A 14,994-nucleotide genomic window follows, 5' to 3' on the forward strand; every position below is an offset into this window, starting at 1 on the left:
TGGATTTGGGGGTTGGGCCCTGGATCTCTTAACTTTACAATCTCCTGCCTTCCAAGATGTCCTGCTTCAAAGCTCTCAGCCAAAGTGATCATGGCACATTCAAATGTTTTATCATTCATGGTCAGTCCATAAATGCAAGAACAGTTAACCTTGGTTATTGATTTCGTAATTGGAAGATTTATATTGCCTTGCTAACATATACTTTAAAATTTCCAAAGGTAGATCGGTTATGAAAATTGCTTTTGGGTTGTAATAACCTCTCTTTTAAGAATGCAAAACTGGAAGAAAGCTAATGTTGTAAAGTACCTGTATATCCTAAACCTTTTACATGCATAGTCGTTGTGAGGATTATAAGGTCTCATGAAGGAAAGTAGGATTGTGTCCATTTTATAGATTGAGAAGCCAATATGCCTACGTGGAAAGCCCTTACCAAAATACTGTGTTGAAGTTGGAGGGGAAATGAGCAAAGATTGGGGCCTTTTCAAGAGCCCAATTAGAAAGTCAGTGATAGAATCATATTTAGTTATCATGAGGTTGGTAATAGAAATAATTGGTTGTGCCAGAATAAAATGTCACATTGTTCACTAGAACTGCAGGATTTTACAACTATAACCATGATTTACATGGTTTTAGCGCACATTCTGGATCATGAAGACTTCAAATTCTGGCGTGAGACTAAGATACAGGAAATTTATGGAGGTTATATCAGTCACCAATTTATTTTTATTCTCCAGATTTTTTTTTTTTTTTTGTGGTTTTTGGTCGGGGCTGGGTTTGAACCCGCCACCTCCGGCATATGGGACCGGGGCCCTACTCCTTGAGCCACAGGCGCCGCCCTATTCTCCAGATTTTATGTTCTGGGAACAATTACTAGCCATCTCAAATCTACAGTCATTAAGTCTCTCCCATGGTTGTTGCTGGCTAGCCTCCACTTGGCTTTGAGGATACTTTGAAGCCAGGGGAATACTTTGAATTGGCGACGTTTGATCTTGGAAAAAGCTGGGAGGTTCAAAAGACATGAATACACTGTGGAGTTTGAGGCTTTGCAGAAACTACTGGCAGAGCAGAGTGATTTTGAAAAATGAAGATCAGTGATGGGAATTGATGTGTAAATACCAAGCAAGGTATGGTGTTGCTATCAGCCACTGAATTTCTGCCAATCCAGGTATTCACTTTGTATAGTGGTCTGTCCTTTGTTTATGATGTGTGTAAACATTATCCTCTCCCTGATTTCCAAGGTTTTCTCCAGCCTTAGTCTTGCTTTGTATCATCAGGCTGAAGTTTCTCAATTTGTCTTGTATGATTGCTCCAGGCTATGCTGTTAACCACCTCCGGTACACCCTGCTCAAACCTAGCTATGAACTTTACAGAGTGTTAATAGAGAGCCTCTGCATCAGCAGCTTGTTTTTATTAAGATGAGGTTTGGGTCATACACCCTTCACCAGTGGGTAAGGTGACTCAGGAGCAGGAAGATGCATGAGGTTGATTTCTGTAATAAACGTCAAATCCGTAAGTCCTAACAGTTTTTTAGAAGATTGGTGTTTTGTGCTTTTTTTCAACGTAGGCTTTTTCCTGGAGGGATCAAAGTAAACTGGACCTACAGCTCTATATGTTCCTTTTCGGGTTATCTTTGGGAAAACAAATTTGTTAGGTTGAACCATGTGAAATAGCTGAATGCTAATGTTTGGCCGTTTTCTACTTGTTTTTTTTTAAAGGCCGGTAATTTATGAGTGCCTAATACGAGGGCGTCCCATATATGACTGAGTAAAGCTTTTTATCCCGGGACGCTGCGGGAAAGAGGCAGATTTCCAGAGCGAGGGGAGCAGGGCTGCCCAGGAGCCCTCTTCAAGTCGGATTTACCCCTACGGGCGTTAGCCTGGCCGCGCCTTCTTTGCGGCCGCCGTAAAGCGCGGCTACGCAGCGTGGCCCCGCCTCACCCGCGCCGCTTGTGACGCGACGCCCTGGGCGTTTTGAGCGGGAAGAAAAGCTCTTGGAGCTCCATAGCGTTAAGTGGGTGACCGGCTGTTTTCGCGGAGGTCCCGGGAGCCTAGCATGGGGCTGCTGGAGCTGTGCCAGGAAGTGTTCGGCACAGCCGACCTTTACCGGGTGCTAGGCGTGCGGCGCGAGGCGTCGGACAGCGAGGTCCGACGCGGCTACCACAAAGTGTCCTTGCAGGTGCACCCAGACCGGGTGGGCGAGGCCAACAAGGAGGACGCCACCCACCGCTTCCAGGTAAAGGGGTCCCTGTCTCAAGGCGGAACGGCCTTCGGGTCTACCTTCTAGCCCCACCCGGCGAGTCCTCTGACCTCGGCTTTGCGCTTTCTAACCTTTATTCTCGCGGCGCGCTTTCCGTGGGAGGTGCGGGGGTGACTTCTGAATGCTCTTCCCTCAGATCCTGGGAAAAGTCTATTCTGTTTTAAGTGATAAGGAACAGAGAGCAGTGTACGATGAACAGGGAACAGTGGATGAGGACTCGGCTATGCTCACTCAAGACCGAGATTGGGAGGCCTATTGGAGGTTACTCTTTAAAAAGGTAGGAAACCCTGGAGGTTTCTTTGTGGCTTCCTATTATTCATTCAGCAAATGGTTATTGAATGCCTCTGAGCTTTGCATTTTGCGTTAGTCTCTTCCCATTCTTGGAAACTTCTTAAATTTTCCTTCCCTGGTCCCTGGCTTAGCAGTTTTGAAGGTTGGACCAGAGAGAACTCTGAATAGCTTAGGCATAGAAAATTTGGTTCCTTACAACAGTTTTGACTCGGGCAGCTGTTGTACGTGGAGAGAAACATTTCAACATCTAAACCTTTAGTTTTCATAGTGTACTTTACCTTTTACTTAAAATAAAATTCTCAAAATACATCTCCCTTATTATCAGATCTCTTTAGAGGACATTCAAGCTTTCGAAAAGACATACAAAGGTTCTGAAGAAGAGTTGGCTGATATTAAACAGGCCTATCTGGATTTCAAAGGTGACATGGATCAGATCATGGAGTCTGTGCTTTGTGTGCAGTACACAGAGGAACCCAGGATAAGGAATATTATTCAGCAAGCTATTGACACTGGAGAGGTCCCATCCTATAATGCCTTTGTCAGAGAATCGAAACAAAAGATTAATGCAAGGAAAAGGAGGGTAAGATTTTATATCTTAAATGCTTCCAAAGATCATTTATGGGTATTTATTATAATGGAGGTATACACAAAAGTATTGAAATGAAGACTAGGGTTAATTTAATCTCTGTCTTTCATCTAGTAAAATGAGAAACCTTTTTTCCTAATATGTTGTGCACAAGATGATTTTATCGAAAGATACAATATTGTTTAAATATCTAAAGTAACACTGAAATATTTTCCTTTTCTTCCTTTTTGAGACAGAGTCTCAGGCTGTTGCCTTGGGTAGAGTGCCATGGCCTCACAGCTCACAGCAACCTCAAACTCTTGGGTTTAAGTGATTCTCTTGCCTCAGCCTCCCAACTAGCTGGGACTATAGGTGCCCGCTACAACGCCCAGCTATTTTTTGTTGCAGTTGCCATTGTTGTTTAGCAGGCCCTCACCTGGTTCAAACCTGCCTGCCTCCGTGTGTGTGGCCCGTGCCCTAAACACTGCACTGCGGGCGCTGAGCCTGAAATATTTTTCATATGGGCCAATTCTTGTAGGTTTACTGAGGCACTTAAGACATAAAGTAATGGAGTGTCACTCAGTTGAGGGATGGAGTGGGTAAGGACATTAGAGACTATCTTGTTAAAAATGCAGATTCTTGGGCCTTTGCCCAGAGATTGATTATTGGGTTGGATCCTGAAAAAATATATATTTTTAAACATTTTAGCTAATTTTGGTGAAGGTATCTGACTACACTTTGAGGAAGGCTTACTTGATTGTTCTGAATTGAGGATTATGTTCTGTATGTACTTTACACCTATATTAAACTGGGGGAGTGGGGAAGGGTGGGAGTGATGGCAAGAGGAAAGGTCCTTAGGACAGTTTGGGGAACGAGTGTATCCAAGGTAGTAATAAACATTAGTGTCTCTGGGCTTTTGGGAAAGTTCCCTTCCACTTGTACCAGAATAACCATTACCTCAACTTGGCTTTCATACCGAGAACAGGGAGAGTAGACAGTTTAAGGCAGGGGTCCTCAAACTGCAGCCTGCGGGCCACATGAGGCGGTGTGATTGTATTTGTTCCTATTTTGTTTTTTTACTTCAAAATATGTGTAGTGCACATAGGAATTTGTTCACAGTTTTTTTTTTTTTAAACTATAGTCCGGCCCTCCAACAGTCTGAGGGACAGTGAATTGGCCCGTTTAAAAAGTTTGAGGACACCTGGTTTAAGGTTTCAGATTTTCGGTGGGTATTTGAGGTGCCTTAATTTTATGTGGCTGAACTGTGGAGTGGGGCAAGGTCTGTAGGTTTCAGATAAATAGGGCACACACAGAGTTAATTGGCCTTTTGGTTTTGGTGAAACTTTAAAGGGCTTGTTTTGCTTAGATAAAAGGGCATTCCACTTCTTTTGAGCTGAGGGGAGAAGTGGAATGCATACAAAATCATCATTTTGGTTCATGGGCTACATCTGTTTAACTCAAATTGACAGTTTATTAAGTTGTTAATCATTTTCTCAGGTGAAATTGAACACAGCTGGATTCAACCACAGGCTGTTAGCTTGGGAAACTTCCCAAGTTAGAGGGTGAAATGGTATAGCTTTGAGAGACTGGCAAACTTCAGAAGGGATTCTCAATTTAGAGAGACAATTTGAATAGGAGGAAACTGTGTCTTTTTATTGAGATAAAGAGATCCTAATGTATCATCGTTCTCAATTTTAATTGCATTCATTGCTGCTTTGACAATTTGCAAGGGGCCAGGACCCTCTTATAGTTGTTGCCTTAAGGTGTTCTCAGGGTTTGGAAACAATGCCTTAGGAAAGTTCAGCAAATGACAGTGGCTTTGAAATCAGGTGAAGAAAAGTTAAAACTGAATTTGTTACTGTTGTTTCTTCTGACTACTCAGGAGAAATTTTGAGCCAAGGTTACTCACAAGGCTGCCATCAGTCCCATGTAGTAAATTCAGTTTCCAGAAGAGGAATCTGAAGTGTCAGTATGCTGGCTTCACTTTGGAGGCCATCCTTGGTTAGGTGACCTTTTCTAGCTCTCCTAGCATATTTTTCTTTCTATCACCATGTGGTTTATGAACGCCAAGACACTTCTATCTCTAGCAGGTAGAAATGGTAAAATAGAAATGTTTCTTGGAAACAGTATCTACTGCTTGCTTATAGGAATGTTGCCCTTTGATGTAGATGTAATTGTGTAATTGTATTCAGTTTGTTCATATAATCCTCAAATTGGGGAATGGTATATTTTAAGCATTTCCTGGTTGCCACGGGGGTCTCATGTGAGTCTCTGTTTCAGGCTCAGGAAGAAGCTAGAGAAGCAGAAATAACCAGGAAGGAGTTGGGGCTTGATGAAGGAGTGGATAACTTGAAAGCAGTCATTCAGGTAAACTTGGCAGGTTGTCACTACTTCGTTTCAAGTTGTGATTTCTGTTGCTAATACTTTCTTTAGTATGTGTGGTCATATAGGTATTTTGTTCTTTTAAGATGTAACTCACATACCATCTTTCCTTTCAAAGTGTACAATTCAGTGGTTTTTAATAGTCACAAAGTTGTACAACCATCAACACTAACTCTAGAACATTTTCATCACTCCAAAAAGAAACCCCATACCAATCAGTAATCATTTTCTATTCTCCCCTTCTCCCAGTTCCTGGCAACCAAACTGAGCACTTTGTCCCTATGGATGGCATTATGTTTTGAAAACTTGTGTTTTAATTTCTCAAACAGAGCAGACAAAAGGATCGGCAAAAAGAAATGGACAATTTTCTGGCTCAGATGGAAGCAAAGTACTGCAAACCTTCCAAAGGAGGAGGGAAAAAAACATCTCTCAAGAAAGAAAAGAAATAATGGAATTTTTCTTGTCAAAGATCTTAGGTACTAATTTGGTGCCATTGTAGGCAAGGTGCAGGCAAAAGTCAACCCAATCCTTGAGAGGTGTTTTTCCAGCCTAAATTATTCAGATTGACTAAACCAAGAAGAGTGTCTGAACCTGATTTTATTATTTCCTGGAAATCACCTGATACTGTGTGAAATCTCATGTGAAAGAATTTGTTGGTTATGGTCGGGAGGGCAGTATAATTCCTAACAGCACTTGCTTCTTTGGATTGTCTGTACATGAAGCTCTATCTAGAAGGTGGGGTGTGTGTGTGTGTCTCTCTCTCCATACTGTTTTTTGTGATGTACATATTTTGTGGAATTGAAATTTTGCTTAGTAGGACACTTCCGTAACACTGAACAGCCATCTTTAAATAATTGCCAATTTACATTTGGTCTTCATGATCCTGAATAGATTGTTTTATTCAGTCAGGTTCTGTACTCTTCAAGTATAGGAAAAACAGGTGTTCAGATTACTTCAAGCATTTTTGTAGGACTTGTATATGATTAAATGAGTAAAAAGTGATTAAGTATGGGGCTTTCTAAATGATCCCAGTAGTCATTTAATATGTGAATCATGTCTATGGCCATATCATCCTGAATGTGCCCGATCTTGTCTAAAATATGATCTAGAAAAAGATGTGTTCTTTAGGATACAGAAGAGGGAAAAAATAGTCCTACTCAGTGTTAGAATAGCCCAGTTTAAGTAGCATAAAGAGATGTGTTCTAGTTTTGCCCCTCTACTGCTGAATGTCCTTAGGTCACTGAGCTTGCCTGAATTTTTCTCATTTATGAGTGAGATCCAGATTGTTTACATTAAATATGTCCAATTTTTTTTGTAAAGGAAAAAATTTGCAATAACTTTACTAAATACACACAGAGGAGGAGGGAATTAGGCTACACAGCTTCTTACAGGCCCCCTTCTGACTTTAATTTTGAAAGACAAGCCATACTGATCCAATTATTTGTTACAGTACGTACACTTATGGTTTGGTTTATGAGAACAATATAGATAGTTTCACCTGTACTTAGTCAGGTTGGTATGTGTTCATTAGAATATGTGAAAAAAAAATTTTTTTAAGCTTTTTTTTTTTTTTTTTTTTTGCAGTTTTGGCCGGGACTGGGTTTGAACCCACCACCTCCGGCATATGGGGCCAGCACCCTACTCCTTTGAGCCACAGGCGCCGCCCAGAATATGTGAAATTTTTTTAGGGACTATTCAACTTAAAATCTCTAATTTGTAGGCTATTATATTCAATATACCATATGTATAAAACCTCTTGCTTATTGAGCTTTATGTATCATAATTTAAGGTAAACATATGACACATTTTCAGTTTGATTACAAGCAGGTTAAAAAATACTCTTTAATTGTATTAAAAATATGATTTAATTGGAGTTTGAAGCATCTGTCTTCATATAGCATTAGAACATCTTGGTATGATAAAAAGTTACCCCAATTTATGATCATTTGAATTTATCCACTCTGAAAATTAACAATTAGATCTAAAACTATTATAATTTAGATTAGTATTCAGTGAAATTTAAATAAAATAAATTTAAACCATAGTTAAAACCATTGCTGCATTTATGAGTGCCCTCCAGAGAAGGCCTGTGGTAAACCTCTAGTTCAGAACGCTCAACCTCTAATTGTGCTGCCCTTAGGATATATTTGTTTTGGACTGACAGTTTCATATATTTTTAAGGAATTATACCTTGGTGGCACAGTAATAGGCCCTACAAATTATTTTTTAATTGGCTTTCTTAGAGCTATAGGAGAAAATCTGGCAAGGTGAGTTTAATATTTGGAAAAAATAAGACCAGTAAGTTACTTTGTAGAGAAAATAAGAATAACGTGATATAAAGCAGGCATTGTAAGTTTGAGCTGTCCTATCTGAAAAAAAAAAATACACCATATGATTTATTACATAAGTTACTTAACACCAGTCCTTAACATTTATGTCTTTGCTCACCCCTTACACTTTAACCTGCTGATAGTGTTGGACATCTAAAGAGAAAGCTGTGGAATGATATCTGATGAGTAAGATTTTTGACAACACCATCTCTTAAAAATAACTTAATATTGAGTACAACTTTCCAGAAATTAATACAAGCTGAAGTATTCTAAAGCCCATAATATTGTTATCAAATAATCATTTGCTGCTTTTCATGCATGTCTAATCTCATAGAAACTTACAGTAATTGAGAAGTGATCATTGTTAACAGACAACATGAGCAGTGATTTGGGTATTACTCATTGTTACATCTTTGGGTACAAACTTCACTGTCCAGTAGAATGGGTTAACTTATGCTGAAAGAAGACAGTAATCAGAGCTAGAAATATACCCAATGTAATCTCTGGCAGATACTCTCTTGTGTTTTTCACAGTCGATTTTACCATAGTAACTCTTGCTGAAGATGGTTTCAAGTTGATCTCGCATACAAGTTCTGCATCACTCCATGACAACACTGATTTGTGAGATCTTCCCTCATGTTCCCTTCAGCCTAAATAGGTTCTTCTCATTACCCTATGGTCCCTGTCTGGTTCTAGAGACTGGTCGACCTCTGCTTTGAGATTTTGTAGACCCATGTAACTGAGGACCTGTCAGACACAGATGACATCATAAAGTGATATTAGTAGACAGTCTAGATTTGGTAACCACCAAGTTCATATCTCAGGGCTTTTTTGTTCCACTTATCAGACTTTAAATTTGGAGACTGGGACTAAGTAGTGCAGTATATATTTGTCAAGGTAATAGAAAATATTTCTATATATTTTATGCTATAAAATAAAAATCTTATATATATATATATATATTTTTTTTTTTTTTTTTTGAGACAGACCCTCAAGCTGTCACCCTGGGTAGAGTGCAGTGGCATCACAGCTCACAGCAACCTCCAACTCCTGGGCTCAAGCGATTCTCTTGCCTCTGCCTTCCAAGTAGCTGGGACTACAGGCACCTGCCACAATGCCCGGCTATTTTTTGGTTGCCCCTGTCATTGTTTGGTGGGCTCAGGCTGGATTTGAGCCCACCAGCTCAGGTGTATGTGGCTGGCACCTTAGCCACTTGAGCCATGGGCGCTAAGGCTTTTTATTTTTATTTATTTTTTTTTTTTAAGACAGTCTCACTATGTCGCCCTTGGTAGAGTACTATGGCATTGTAGCTCACAGCAACTTCAAACTCTTGAGCTTAAGCGATTCTCTTGCCTCAGCCTCCTGAGTAGCTGGACTACAGGCGGTTGTACTACAACGCCCAGCTAAAAAAAATCTGACATTCTTAAGATATGAAAGCAGTAACCTGGTTTTGTAGAACCTACAAATTAAAAAGAACTAACGGCTGGGTGTGGTGGCTTACACCTGTAATCCTATCACTTGGGGAGGATGAGGAGGGAGGACTGTGCTTGAGGATAGTAGTTCAGAACCAGCCTGGGGAACATAGGCTTCATTTCTCAAAAAAAATAGAAAAATTAGCTGAATGTGTAGTCCCAGTTACTTGGGAAGCTAAGGCGGTAGGATCACTTGAACCTAGAAGTTTGAGGCTACAGAGAGCCATGACCACCACTCAAAACTAGCCTAGGTGACAGAAGGAAACCCTGTCTAAATTTGGTTTTAAAAAGGCTAAGAAAGGAATAACGTATTTCAACTAAATGTTAGTTATACCTGGCTGTCAGTGTGGCTGAAATTGTAACTCAGAGGCAGCAATGCTTCCTTATGAGGACTATTTCAAAAGCAGAGCTTATGGAAGCATTTAAAGACTACCAACCAATGCTACTAGGAACTGAACTGAGAAATCACTGGAACTATATAGATGGCTTGAGGCAGATTAGTTTTTTCTGTATTTTGGTGATTAATCCTACCATTAACAGGAAACATTCCAGCAGCAGATGCATTTTTTCTGTATTTGATGACTTAATTTTACCATTATCAGGAAATGTTTTAGCTACCCAGTACTTAAAAATTTACCTACAAAATAATGTAGGTAAATGATGGTGGGAGAATACTGTCGTAGAAAGAATTAAGACATCCCTAAATATTCTTCCATCATTCCTTTGTTAATATATCTACAGAGTGTAATTTACAGATAAAAAGAGTTATTGCGGGGGGTGGGGGAGTTAATGGGATAGCATATCCTGACATTTAAGAATTTTTTTTTTTTTGCAGTTTTTGGCCTGGGCTGGGTTTGAAACCGCCATCTCCGGCATATGGGGCTGCCGCCCTACTCCTTGAGCCACAGGCGCCACCCTAAGAATTTTTCTTATGGCCGGGTGTAGTCATGCCTATAATCCTAGCACTGGAGGTCAAGGCAGGTGAATTGCTTGAGCTCGTGAGTCTGAGACCAGCCTGAGGCAAGAGCAAGACCCTATCTCTAAAAAAAATACCTGGGCATTGTGGTGGGCACCTATAGTCAGCTACTTGGGACGCTGAGGCAAGAGAACTATTTGAACCCAATTGTTTGAGGTTGCTGTGATGCTGTGGCATCCTACCAAGGGAGACAAAGTAAGATTCTAAAAAATTAAAAATAGGCTCAGCACCTGTAGCTTAGCAGCTAGGGCACCAGCCACATACACTAGAGCTAGTGGGTTCAACCCAGCCCCGGCCTGCCAAACAGTGACAACTACAACCAAAAAATAGCCAGGCGTTGTGGGTGCCTGTAGTCCCAGCTACTTGGAAGGCTGAGGCAAGAGAATCACTTAAGCCCAAGAGTTTGAGGTTGCTGTGAGATGTGATGCCACAGCACTCAAGGGCAACAGCTTGAGACTTAAGAGAAAAAAAAGAAATCTGAAGAAGGGAAAATAAATGTAGGGGGGTTAAAAACAAGACAAAGGTAGTGTCTTAATATATTCCACACAGTGGTAAAGTGAGGGCCATAGACCCACCTGTACCTGTAGATTCCCTACCAGGTCGGGCCTGATGAGGATACTCAGCTGCATATGAACGATGATGCTGTGTATCCAGCTAAAAGAAAAGAGAAGACACACTTCATAATGCAACCTCTCCCAAAGCATAACACAGTAGCACCTCCATAGTTGACCAACTCAAGTTGACTGAAGTTTCATAGAATGCACATGTGTCAGTATAGTAGGCCTAGTTATGTTGACCACCTCCCTATGCCGACCAGTTTGTTACAGTCCCTTGGGTGGTCAACTTAGATTCTACTGTGCTTTACAAAGTTCACAGAGGAAACTTTGAAATTGATGGCAATATAAAAAGCTGAGTCCAGCAACCTGAGAGAAAAGTCAACTGCTGTGTTGACTCCCAAGTGGAAAATCCCAAGCCAGATCCTGACATTTGTTAATTCATAAAAATAACAAATTCTACAATTTTACTAATATGTTTTTAAGAAAATCTTAGCTTTTATAAGTAAGTAATCTGCATGGCTTAATATTTTAGTTAGAATCCAAGGGAGTTTTATCTGATTTCTACTCATTGCCTAGCTATTACAAATGCTAGGATTTTAGGCATAAGCCAGTGTGCCCAGCCTGCTTTTCAGCTTTATGAAACTCAGATATTTCAGAATTATCTCAAGGAATTTAAAGATATAAAGACATGACTAAAATATTTTTTGTTTTGTAGAGACAGTCTCACTGTACCGCCCTCGGGTAGAGTGCCATGGCGTCACATGGCTCACAGCAACCTCTAACTCTTGGGCTTACGCGATTCTCTTGCCTCAGCCTCCCGAGCAGCTGGGACTACAGGCACCCGCCACAACGCCCAGCTATTTTTTTTTTTGTTGTTGTTGCAGTTTGGCCGGGGCTGGGTTTGAACCCGCCACCCTCGGCATATGGGGCCGGTGCCCTACTCACTGAGCCACAGGCGTCGCCCGACATGACTAAAATATTAAATTGCAAATATGCAGGGCTGGGCATAGAGGTGGTAGTGAGCTATGTGGTTGTGCCACTGCACTCCATCCTGGACAACAGAAGGAGACCTTACCTCAAAAAATGCAGATATCCAATAAAGAGCTATATGTGCTATCCTATTACGGCTTTTGTAATAAAAACATCACTCAGTAACTTATAAGCACTGAAATGGAGAGATTTAAGTAATTTTTTTCTGGTGAAGCTCCCATATTCTAGAGATCAGGGGTCAGTAAACTTATTTTTTGTAAAGGGCCAGATGGTTGTAACTACTAAACTTTCCTGTTGTATGAAAGCAGCCATAGACAGTACATTACCAAGTAAGTTTGTTGCTCTGCTCTGATAAAACTTTATTTATAAAAAACAGGCAGCAGATGGAGTAGCCTGTGAATTATAGTTTACTTACCCTTATTCTAGAAAACACCAGGGAGCTGAGCTAGCACTCTTTAAATTGAGCTATAGCCATCTCCCTTTTTATGACAACAAATGAGAAAAATGGCTATGGTAAGTAATTTTTACTTTGCTTTTGTTATAAACTTAAGAAAAAGAGAAACTGAAATGTTTTCATGTGTTCAGTATTATTCCAAAGGCAACCAACAACTAAGTGTTAAATAGAAGAGAGTGCAGCTGAGAATATAATCAAGTACTGTTTTGGTGGTTTTTTTTTTGCCGGGGCTGGGTTTGAACCCGCCACCTCTGGCATATGGGACCGGCGCCCTACTCCTTGAGCCACAGGCGCTGCCCAATAATCAAGTACTGTTTAACAAATATCCTGGATCAGATTATGAGAAGACAAATTCAATAAAATTGTCAAACTTTCTGGGTTCACATGTTGAACTCCCAGAATCAGAAATGATAACACACACACACAAAAAAAATGATAACACATTTCCTTTTTGCCGTTATTTTTGGAGAGTTTCTTCATAAGTATTTGAGACCTGCTGGATAATAGTGTCCCCCACAAATTCATGTCCACCTGGAACCTGTGAATGTGGCCATATTTGGAAATAGGGTCTTTGCAGATGTAATCAAGTTAAGGTGAAATCATAATGGATTAGGTGGGCTCTAAATTTAGTAACTAGGATCTTCATAAGAAGAAGGGAACACGGACACAGATACGTAGGCCATGTGATCATAGGCAGACATTGGGGTGATGCAGCTGCAAGCCAAGAAACACCAACAATTGATTGCAGGTGACCACCAAAAGCCAGGGAGAGGCAAGTTTTCCTCAGAACCTACAAAGGGAAGATGGCTCTGCTGATGCTGATTTTGGATTTCTAGCTTCTGGAACTATGAGAATAAATTTGTTTTAAGTCCCCCAGTTATTGATCATTTGTTACAGCAGACCTGGATGACTCATACAAAGTCCCATTCATCTATTACTCTCAACACTCTTCTAGTAGAAGAAAGATTGTATAGCACTTTAAGCTGATCAGTTCAAGATTCATGAGTTGGGAATCATGAATTCATGCAGGGTTAGACAATGAAAAGTAAGTGAGTTGTAAACACTGAAAACTGGTGCAGATGTGGGGCCTTGGGTAATTCCCAAGGCTCTCCAAGACCTCTTGCCTTAGAACAGATTAGGTTGTATTGAGCTCCTGGATTACAAATGGAGAAGGTGAGTACATTACTTCCCAGCCATGTTTTTTCTATTACTTGCTCAAAAGGGTTAGTAAATGCCTGTAGTCCTGGATACTCAGGAGGCAGAGGTGAGAGGAGGGCTTGAGCCTAGGAGTTCAAGCCCAGCCTGGGCAACAGCAAGACTCCATCTCTAAAAATTAAAAGTTGTAACTCAATCACTAGTCCTCATAATAGGATACTACTTTTGATGTAATTCCGTAAGAGCAGGGTTAGACAATGAAAAATTATTCTGCTCTGATATGCACTGGTATTTAACATTTTTGCTTATGCTGGGAAAAGTCTAAATTTTAAATTGTTTAGAATTTGTAATTTCTGTGTAAGCCATTTTACTGACAAAGAATGAGTGGCAGGAACATTCTACATTGTTTTAGCATTTCAACAAAATGTACTTGTAACACTTTTTATCGTTAGTACATCAACTTTTATTTTTAGAGTTGATTAAGCCACTAGGTAAAATCTGAAGTCTACTAAACTAGTAAATTATTTTCCCTTTTCTCTCCCCAACTATCAAAACCATATTAGGAAGCATATCACTCTACCAAAAATGACTGAGTTGTGTTGGGCCTGGAGAAAAAGTCAGGTAAAAGGAGCCTCTCCTGGGGCTGCTGATGGTTGGGCTCATCCACCACTGCACTTCGAGCTCGACTGGAATCACTGTGGGGTTTCTGCAAAGAAGATGAAAGTTAGAGAAACAATTAACACAGTACCTGCCAGACTAGAAAAAAAATTTTTTTTCCTGGAGGCCATGGTGTTTTATTATGAAAATAGAATAAAAACTATGAAAACAAAATGATCTTAAAATATCCATGAATAGGGCAGCACCTGTGGCTCAGTTGGTAAGGCGCCGGCCCCATATACCGAGGGTGGTGGGTTCAAACCCGGCCCTGGCAGAACTGCGACAAAAAAATAGCCGGGCGTTGTGGCGGGTGCCTGTAGTCCCAGCTACTCGGGAGGCTGAGGCAAGAGAATCGCTTAAGCCCAGGAGTTGGAAGTTGCTGTGAGCTGTGTGATGCCATGGCACTCTACTGAGGGCCATAAAGTGAAACTGTCTCTACAAAAAAAAAAAAAAAAAAATCCATGAATAAAAAAAGTAATACAAAAACTCAAAAATTAATGATAAAAAAAGTAATGTGTAGGGCAGCATCTGTGGCCCAAGGAGTAGGGCACTGGCCCCATATACCTGAGGTGGCAGATTCAAACCCAGCCCCGGCCAAAAACTGCAAAAAAAAAAAAAAAAGCAATGTGTAAATTTGAAAAATAAGCCTGACAAGTCAAGAAAAACTTTTATAATTAAGTGTAATTTAAAGGTAAATAGAAAAACATAATTTATTGACTTCTCATTTTATGTTTTTAGAATTGTCAGTATTGATTGTAACAATAACATTAATAAGAAAGATTTTCATGAACCAATTGCAGAGTTTTGCCCAGGGGGCCACCCATTGTGTAAAATGTAAAGTCAAGAGACCTGTGAATTGGATCGGTGCCTGTAGCTGGCGGGTTCAAATCCAGCCCGGGCCTGCCATAC

General features: G+C 40.4%; 2 protein-coding genes across 10 annotated transcripts in view; one reads left to right on the plus strand and one right to left on the minus strand.

The window, feature by feature from the left end:
• Positions 1–3: 3 nt before the first annotated feature.
• DNAJC9 (DnaJ heat shock protein family (Hsp40) member C9) lies at positions 4–10,748 on the plus strand. 3 transcript variants are annotated; one of them, XM_053586169.1, is made up of 6 exons: positions 4–2,232; positions 2,393–2,533; positions 2,873–3,127; positions 5,393–5,479; positions 5,824–5,942; positions 7,077–10,748. In XM_053586169.1, coding segments are annotated over exons 1-6 (783 nt in total). In that variant the 5' UTR covers positions 4–2,052; the 3' UTR covers positions 7,078–10,748. The 3 variants fall into 3 exon arrangements, with proteins under 3 accessions (XP_053442144.1, XP_053442143.1, XP_053442145.1); XM_053586168.1 differs by having other exon boundaries at positions 5,824–10,748; XM_053586170.1 differs by lacking the exon at positions 2,393–2,533.
• Positions 8,449–14,994, minus strand: part of FAM149B1 (family with sequence similarity 149 member B1) — a 79,754-nt gene continuing 73,208 nt past the window's right edge. For 4 of the 7 annotated variants that reach the window (XM_053586142.1, XM_053586147.1, XM_053586144.1 and 1 more), the window contains 3 exons: positions 14,009–14,134; positions 10,848–10,926; positions 8,449–8,571 (listed from right to left, as the gene is read on the minus strand). In XM_053586142.1, the coding sequence (XP_053442117.1) occupies positions 8,498–8,571; positions 10,848–10,926; positions 14,009–14,134 (279 nt within the window). In that variant the 3' untranslated portion in view covers positions 8,449–8,497. Of the gene's footprint in view, positions 8,572–10,847; positions 10,927–13,867; positions 14,135–14,994 lie in introns of those variants that run through there. The other 3 variants (XM_053586146.1, XM_053586143.1, XM_053586148.1) reach the window with 2 other exon arrangements.

Source organism: Nycticebus coucang, chromosome 3, assembly GCF_027406575.1.
Source record: "Nycticebus coucang isolate mNycCou1 chromosome 3, mNycCou1.pri, whole genome shotgun sequence".
Taxonomy (NCBI): domain Eukaryota; kingdom Metazoa; phylum Chordata; class Mammalia; order Primates; family Lorisidae; genus Nycticebus; species Nycticebus coucang.

Coding starts and splice junctions, on each gene's coding strand:
- DNAJC9 (XM_053586168.1), top strand. CDS start 2,053: ATGGGGCTGCTGGAGCTGTGCCAGGAAGTGTTCGGCACAGCCGACCTT. Junction 2,233..2,392: donor ACGCCACCCACCGCTTCCAG/GTAAAGGGGTCC, acceptor CTCTTCCCTCAG/ATCCTGGGAAAAGTCTATTC. Junction 3,128..5,392: donor TTAATGCAAGGAAAAGGAGG/GTAAGATTTTAT, acceptor TCTCTGTTTCAG/GCTCAGGAAGAAGCTAGAGA.